The 7,631-nt window shown below is 41.6% G+C and overlaps 1 protein-coding gene across 2 annotated transcripts; it reads right to left on the reverse strand.

The window, feature by feature from the left end:
• Positions 1-215: 215 nt before the first annotated feature.
• LOC107671186 (tubulin beta chain-like) lies at positions 216-7,182 on the reverse strand. 2 transcript variants are annotated; one of them, XM_016464069.1, is made up of 5 exons: positions 7,028-7,182; positions 4,987-5,095; positions 4,410-4,421; positions 3,615-3,713; positions 2,265-3,475 (listed from the first exon to the last, which is right to left on the reverse strand). In XM_016464069.1, the coding sequence occupies exons 1-5, from the start codon at positions 7,082-7,084 to the stop codon at positions 2,418-2,420; spliced, it is 1,335 nt and encodes a 444-aa protein (XP_016319555.1). In that variant the 5' UTR covers positions 7,085-7,182; the 3' UTR covers positions 2,265-2,417. The 2 variants fall into 2 exon arrangements, with proteins under 2 accessions (XP_016319554.1, XP_016319555.1); XM_016464068.1 differs by lacking the exons at positions 2,265-3,475; positions 4,410-4,421; positions 4,987-5,095; positions 7,028-7,182 and adding an exon at positions 216-2,166 and having other exon boundaries at positions 3,615-3,698.
• Between the last annotated feature and the right edge of the window lie 449 nt (positions 7,183-7,631).

Genomic DNA, 7,631 nt, shown 5'->3' on the forward strand with positions numbered 1-7,631 from the left:
TATATTGTACTTCACTTTATTACTATATTATGTACTTTACTATATCATGTGTTTAAAGTTTTCATTAAGCCAATATTTTATGTAAGTGCAAACCTAAAAGTGACTTTTTTGGTATGACCTGAGCTTCTTCAGTTATGTATATGGTGTAATGCAGCAAAAGCACACCAAAAACCAAAGCAAAGGCTTGATTTTTATCGAAATTGTTTTCATTTTTATTTTGGTCGTCTCCAGAGGCTCAGTTTTTCCACACAGGGACAATCAAGGAACATCAAAACATTTAAAATATGTAATAAAGAGTATGCAGTAACACTTAAAAGTATGGGCTCAGATATGAGACATATATGAGAGTCCATGAATTAAAAATTTGCACCAACAATTCATTCAACATGCTAAAACTTTCGTCTTTCCATCTGCATAATCTAAAATACTTTACCGTTTCGTCCATGTCATTAATCATACTCATCCTCCTGTAGACGTTGGCTGGCGTCCAAGCGAGGTTAAGATTCAGTACCCTTGTTATTCTGAACCTTGTCTTTCTTACAGTCCTTTTCTTTTCCTTCATCTTTCACACAACATACTTTTGGAAACATTTATCTAAATACTGCAATTAAACCCGCGGAGGTCACATTGAAGTGCCATTATCGCACAGAGTTGCCCTGTTCTAGTGCAATAATAACAAAAGCAAACATTAAAACACTCTAATAATAATAATTTTTACTTGAGTTGCCAACAAAAAGAAGCAAATGTTCCAATGAAAGAAAAATGAGATGTTACTGTCCTCCTGACCCCACTATCTATCCATTTATAACATTGATTCTAATTGGATGTTTGCCACTTTATTCTTCCCTGTTCTGTACAGAGAGGAACTGACTATCAGAACGGTAAAGAAATACACAAAAAAGTGAGTGATTTATAATCGTAAACACTGTTATCCACCCATTCCGTGTTTAAGAACATTCTTTCTGCCTTCCTCTGGTTATTTTTGGCCCCATTTGTCTAGTGCTAATTTCTACTTCATTTGATTGAGACACTAAAACCGTTCCATATACGTTTTGCTACATTTACTCAAACTTGGACACACTACCACCTCCCCAAACACCTTTCCTCCTTAAGCATCGTCCTCAGTCTCTTCCTCAAACTCGCCCTCTTCCTCGGCAGTGGCGTCCTGGTACTGCTGGTACTCAGACACCAGATCATTCATGTTGCTCTCTGCCTCGGTGAACTCCATCTCGTCCATCCCTTCTCCTGTGTACCAGTGGAGGAAAGCCTTACGCCTAAACATGGCCGTGAACTGCTCGGAGATACGCTTGAACAGCTCTTGGATAGCCGTGCTGTTGCCGATGAAGGTGACGGCCATTTTGAGACCCCTAGGCGGAATGTCGCAGACGGCGGTTTTGACGTTGTTGGGGATCCACTCCACGAAGTAGCTGCTGTTCTTGTTCTGGACGTTCAGCATTTGCTCGTCGACTTCCTTCATAGACATGCGGCCACGGAATACGGCGGCGACGGTCAGGTAGCGTCCGTGTCTTGGATCGCAGGCCGCCATCATGTTCTTGGAGTCGAACACTTGCTGTGTGAGCTCAGGCACGGTGAGGGCGCGGTACTGCTGGCTGCCTCGGCTGGTCAGAGGGGCGAAACCGGGCATGAAGAAGTGCAGACGGGGGAAGGGCACCATGTTGACGGCTAATTTGCGCAGGTCAGCATTCAGCTGGCCGGGGAAGCGCAGGCAGGTGGTGACGCCACTCATGGTGGCGGAGACCAGATGGTTGAGGTCACCGTATGTGGGAGTGGTGAGTTTGAGGGTGCGGAAGCAGATGTCGTATAAGGCTTCATTGTCTATGCAGTAGGTTTCATCCGTGTTCTCCACCAGCTGATGGACGGACAGTGTAGCGTTGTAAGGCTCCACTACAGTGTCAGAGACTTTTGGGGAAGGCACCACGCTGAAGGTGTTCATGATGCGGTCTGGGTACTCTTCACGGATTTTGCTGATCAGCAGGGTACCCATGCCAGACCCGGTACCACCGCCCAGGGAGTGAGTCAGCTGGAAGCCCTGCAGGCAGTCACAGCTCTCAGACTCCTTACGGACCACATCCAGGACAGAATCAACAAGCTCCGCCCCCTCTGTGTAGTGGCCCTTGGCCCAGTTGTTACCAGCGCCGCTCTGTCCTGTAATGTGACACACATTATACCGTGAAGGTGAGGCATTTCACATCCTTCGCGTATTTTGAACAAATTTTGCACATTTTTAACATATTCTTAAGAACATTCTTTCTGCCTTCCTCTGGTTATTTTTGGCCCCATTTGTCTAGTGCTAATTTCTACTTCATTTGATTGAGACACTAAAACCGTTCCATATACGTTTTGCTACATTTACTCAAACTTGGACACACTACCACCTCCCCAAACACCTTTCCTCCTTAAGCATCGTCCTCAGTCTCTTCCTCAAACTCGCCCTCTTCCTCGGCAGTGGCGTCCTGGTACTGCTGGTACTCAGACACCAGATCATTCATGTTGCTCTCTGCCTCGGTGAACTCCATCTCGTCCATCCCTTCTCCTGTGTACCAGTGGAGGAAAGCCTTACGCCTAAACATGGCCGTGAACTGCTCGGAGATACGCTTGAACAGCTCTTGGATAGCCGTGCTGTTGCCGATGAAGGTGACGGCCATTTTGAGACCCCTAGGCGGAATGTCGCAGACGGCGGTTTTGACGTTGTTGGGGATCCACTCCACGAAGTAGCTGCTGTTCTTGTTCTGGACGTTCAGCATTTGCTCGTCGACTTCCTTCATAGACATGCGGCCACGGAATACGGCGGCGACGGTCAGGTAGCGTCCGTGTCTTGGATCGCAGGCCGCCATCATGTTCTTGGAGTCGAACACTTGCTGCGTAAGCTCAGGCACAGTGAGGGCGCGGTACTGCTGGCTGCCTCGGCTGGTCAGAGGGGCGAAACCGGGCATGAAGAAGTGCAGACGGGGGAAGGGCACCATGTTGACGGCTAATTTGCGCAGGTCAGCATTCAGCTGGCCGGGGAAGCGCAGGCAGGTGGTGACGCCACTCATGGTGGCGGAGACCAGATGGTTGAGGTCACCGTATGTGGGAGTGGTGAGTTTGAGGGTGCGGAAGCAGATGTCGTATAAGGCTTCATTGTCTATGCAGTAGGTTTCATCCGTGTTCTCCACCAGCTGATGGACGGACAGTGTAGCGTTGTAAGGCTCCACTACAGTGTCAGAGACTTTTGGGGAAGGCACCACGCTGAAGGTGTTCATGATGCGGTCTGGGTACTCTTCACGGATTTTGCTGATCAGCAGGGTACCCATACCAGACCCGGTACCACCACCCAGGGAGTGAGTGAGCTGGAATCCCTGCAGGCAGTCACAGCTCTCAGACTCCTTACGGACCACATCCAGAACAGAATCTACAAGCTCCGCCCCCTCTGTGTAGTGGCCCTTAGCCCAGTTGTTACCAGCGCCGCTCTGTCCTGTAAGGTCACAGGGAGGAAGCACACACATCAGACTGTAAGATGAAGCATTTCACATCCTTTCCGTTTGCAACTATAATGTGATACTTTTAACATATTTTGCACAATTTTAACGTATTCCCTTTTGCCAGTCACTCACCAAATACAAAGTTGTCTGGTCTGAAGATCTGTCCGAAGGGTCCTGAACGCACAGAGTCCATGGTGCCAGGCTCCAGATCATCTAAAATTGAGAGAGAGAGAGAGACAGGGACAAGGGAAAGAAGCAGACCAGCTCAGTACATGTAAGAAATTAAATCTATAAAAGAAGTTATTTTAATACCTGCATGCAGGTTTAAGGCTTTAAAAAAAATGATGTAGAGTAAGATGGGTAAGATGTCCGTGTTTCATTTTTCTCTTGACCTCTAGTCACCAAGTCTCATCTCAACACATTTTTTGAATAGTTATACTTTAATGTTGACTTAATTACAGCTGTACAGTATTTATATTTGTAGAGCCAAATATATTGTTTTCTTATTGAACTAAAACATTAAAAAGAGACGCCTCGGAACATGGTCAAAAGGCTCTCAGTAGAATGTTGTTGCTGGTGTTACTTAATTCAATAATTATTATCATCCACAGAGTAAATATTTAATAATTTAATTAATTATTAAATATAACAATTAAAATGTATTCTATTCTATAAATGTATTCTACTGTATTCTATTCTATAACTAAATAGTCAACATGCATACATTTTCATGGAATATTCAATGTTTATAATGTATTTTACATTAATGACAACTTTTTCCAAAAAATTTAACAAATTAAAAAGTATAACATATTTTACAAAAATAGAAATAAAAAAAATCAGACAGGCCAAAGTTTCAAGTTTATCTGAAGGGGCTTTTTTCCCTTTTCATGATTTTCAGTTTTGTGTTTTTAAGAACTAAATAAGCAAACCTATTACCTATAAAACCTATAAAATTTAGCATTAAACAGGAATTTTAACCATCTTTTCTTCTCTACTGTGACGTGTTTCCAAGTTAAACAGCTTCTCGAACAAGAAAAAAAAGTAGGGCTGGACTTGATTTTGTCCATCGGGAATTGGTTGGATTGTTTGATCGTGGGAATTGTTGGATCATTGTTGTTTGCTAATAGCTGTGTTCATTTAATGTGAGTGACAGGTTGCTGGAGAAGAGGGATGTTTGTCCTGCCCTCACGCCAGTATACACATCATCGGAGAAGAGATGTCGTGGGGGGAGGAGGTAGCAATGTTTTTGAATAAAGATTACGGTGCAATTTTTTCTCAATGATGTGCACATATAAATCATTTATGATAAACATTGCAACATTCCATAAAATAATACAAACTTTTGATTTCTTGGCAACTTTAATAATATATTAGTTGATGTCATCATCCTGTACGTGCTAAAAGCATCTCTAAATGTGTTACAATTTAGCAGTAAATGTGCACTGTTCTTAAAGGGGGCATCTTTCCCATCTTGCCCTATATGTGAGTCTTAGTAAAGTACCTGTAGCTTCATTATAGTAGACGCTGATTCTGTCCAGCTGCAGGTCACTGTCTCCATGGTAGGTTCCTGTTGGGTCGATCCCATGTTCATCACTGATCACCTCCCAGAACTGCAAACAACACACTGTAATTTAAAGCATCTCCCCCTTGCAATTTAATGCAATTCAGTCATCATTTCAGCAATTCATTTATGCAAGGCTAAATAAATTCTGTCCTGTAAATCACATTTGAAACACTTTGAGGAAAGGTATACACTAATCTAGCACTAATCTGTAATCTGCAATGACTGGAATTTGTTCAATGAGTTTTAGCTGAGAAGGAGGCTTTATGGATGTTTAAATCATTAATTCTATGTCACTGTCCAAGTGACCTTAATCTGAAAGAGAAGCGGAGGGAGAGGGGTCGGGATGGACTTAAGGCTGCGAGGGAATGGAGAAAGAAAAGATTGTTCTTGGGATATATTGAAAATAATTGTTTTGAAAGAATGAGGCCAATAAACTGGAGGCCGCTGACTGACGAAGCCCTAATGTGACCCTGTCCTGACACTCTCGCTTATCAAAACCTGTTACATTTATTTCTGCTGTGTCATCACATCATATCATCATAATATACCACGTGGACACATATGAAATCATTCGGCTTCACCTATTTGACCTTTTTAACCACAATTTAAGACAATTATCCCATCATTTTGAATTAATTTGATTTCGCCAATTATTTAATTCACCAAATCAAAGGTTTCCATAAATATGTAATTTACTCATTAATTATTCATATTTCATTTACATCTGTGCCATAGCAGGGATGGGCAGCAGCTGTTAGAGCCATCAATCCATTTGTGGATGCCTCCTGGTCCCCACCCTGACCTCAGATGAGTTCAACAGACACTCGCAATCTCATAATTTGAAAGGCATGTCAAAGTTTTATAATGGATGAAGACGATTTAACCTAATTTCTGATGCCACAGAAGGCATGCAACATCTCATGGGCAATCTTTAAAAAATATGCATCTTTAATGAAGCCATGGGTGTGAATATGTCCTTATTGCCGGTGGGTGCTTTAATCTCTGTTGATGTGGTAGAAAATCAGATTTAATAGATTAAATGGATATTTAAAATTCACAAACGTTGATAATCCTTTTGTTATAACACTTATAGTAAAAAGAAATCAAGAAAGAAAGCTTCAAATATATTTATTAAATTCTCTACTATCATTCTCCATCGCCCCACCCTTCCCATCATCCTCCACATGACCACGGTCAATTTCTGCACATCGATAAAAAGACGAATTTAGTTCAAACTAAAAAAAAAAATGCTAAAAAAAAAATGATGTTAAGGTATGCGGTTGTAATATTAGTGCCACGTGTCATGGCTCGCGCACTGGTCCTGACAGCTGTTTAAAGGGCTCGTGGCACTGATAACGGGTAGTCATGTTGATTAGAACCGAGAGAGCTGCTGTTCACATCTGATCCGCCACACCCGGTGCACGGTCAAGAATGAGAGAAAGAAAGAGGACAGACCCCCCATTCCCCAGCGAATCCATTCACCCACAGCTCTGATTTACAGACAGAGAGATTTATAGTTGGAGTCTACGGAATTTGAGCATCATTTATTTAGATAAGCTATACAGATCGTATTAAAGAAATAGTGGGAATGAATGAGGAGTGGGATCCGCATATTTTGGGCGTGAATAAAGGGGGTTCAGATGAGGCAAAAAAAAAGACAAATGGGGTAAAAAGATTATTGTACATGTGTCTATAAAACTGCTCAGCGTGTTGCCATAGTGTAATGCATTATTAATAACCTTTGGTAAGGGTGCAAAGCAAAATAAAATAGGTAGCCTGTGTTCTGCAAAATATGCCTAATATATTTAATATGCTGAGAAACAATAAGAAGAGCAAATATTTCTATTTTAGATTAGGTAAAGACTTTGAACTAAAATTACACGGATTCATTGTTGCATTCTGAGACTCTTTTGCTGTTATTTAGTCGTAGCTGTTAAATATAAATGACTCACTTTTTACTCTGAAAAACTGTTCTTACCTTGGCACCGATTTGGTTTCCGCACTGACCGGCCTGGATATGAACAATCTCCCTCATTGTTAGAAATTGTGTGACAACTTCTCAGATAATCCCGAAAAGTAACGGCGTGGCTCACTAATAATTTGGAAAAGCCGGACAAAGGCTTTATATTTCTGGATGTCTCCAGATCGAGGCTGGAATAGTAGTGGGCGGGGCACTGCTGGATGTTGAGAAACCTGATTGGTCCAAGACACATTTTAGTGACGGGGATTGGAGTGCAGACCGGAACTATATAGAGAGTGCCAACAAGGATTGTGATTGTATGTCGAAAAAAAGAGAAAAGTCTGCTCATTGTATCCAGTTGTGCTTTTCTTATTAAGGTTTTGTAGTCACATATTTAAAGCAAATGTCCTTCCTGACTAATGCTTTTACATCCGTTTGATTTGTAGCTTTAATATCTAAGACAAAATGTGCCCTTGAACAATTGTTCTTCTATTAAAATACACGTATAGTCAGACTAATTGTTATGATATAAATATGTATGTCATTCATTATTGTTTAACTTATTGTTTTATTTTAATTAATAAAGTTTACCCACTAATATTTTCTTTATGGATACAATATG

This window comes from Sinocyclocheilus anshuiensis, unplaced genomic scaffold (assembly GCF_001515605.1).
Source record: "Sinocyclocheilus anshuiensis isolate Anshui unplaced genomic scaffold, SAMN03320099.WGS_v1.1 scaffold1286, whole genome shotgun sequence".
NCBI classification, from domain to species: domain Eukaryota; kingdom Metazoa; phylum Chordata; class Actinopteri; order Cypriniformes; family Cyprinidae; genus Sinocyclocheilus; species Sinocyclocheilus anshuiensis.

Bases quoted from the DNA above. Each gene is read 5' to 3' on its own strand.
- LOC107671186 (XM_016464069.1), bottom strand. From the start codon at position 7,084: ATGAGGGAGATTGTTCATATCCAGGCCGGTCAGTGCGGAAACCAAATC. The intron at 5,096-7,027 runs GTAAGAACAGTT...TGTTGTTTGCAG, and splicing joins GAAACCAAATCGGTGCCAAG to TTCTGGGAGGTGATCAGTGA. The intron at 3,476-3,614 runs GTGAGTGACTGG...GTGACCTTACAG, and splicing joins ACCAGACAACTTTGTATTTG to GACAGAGCGGCGCTGGTAAC.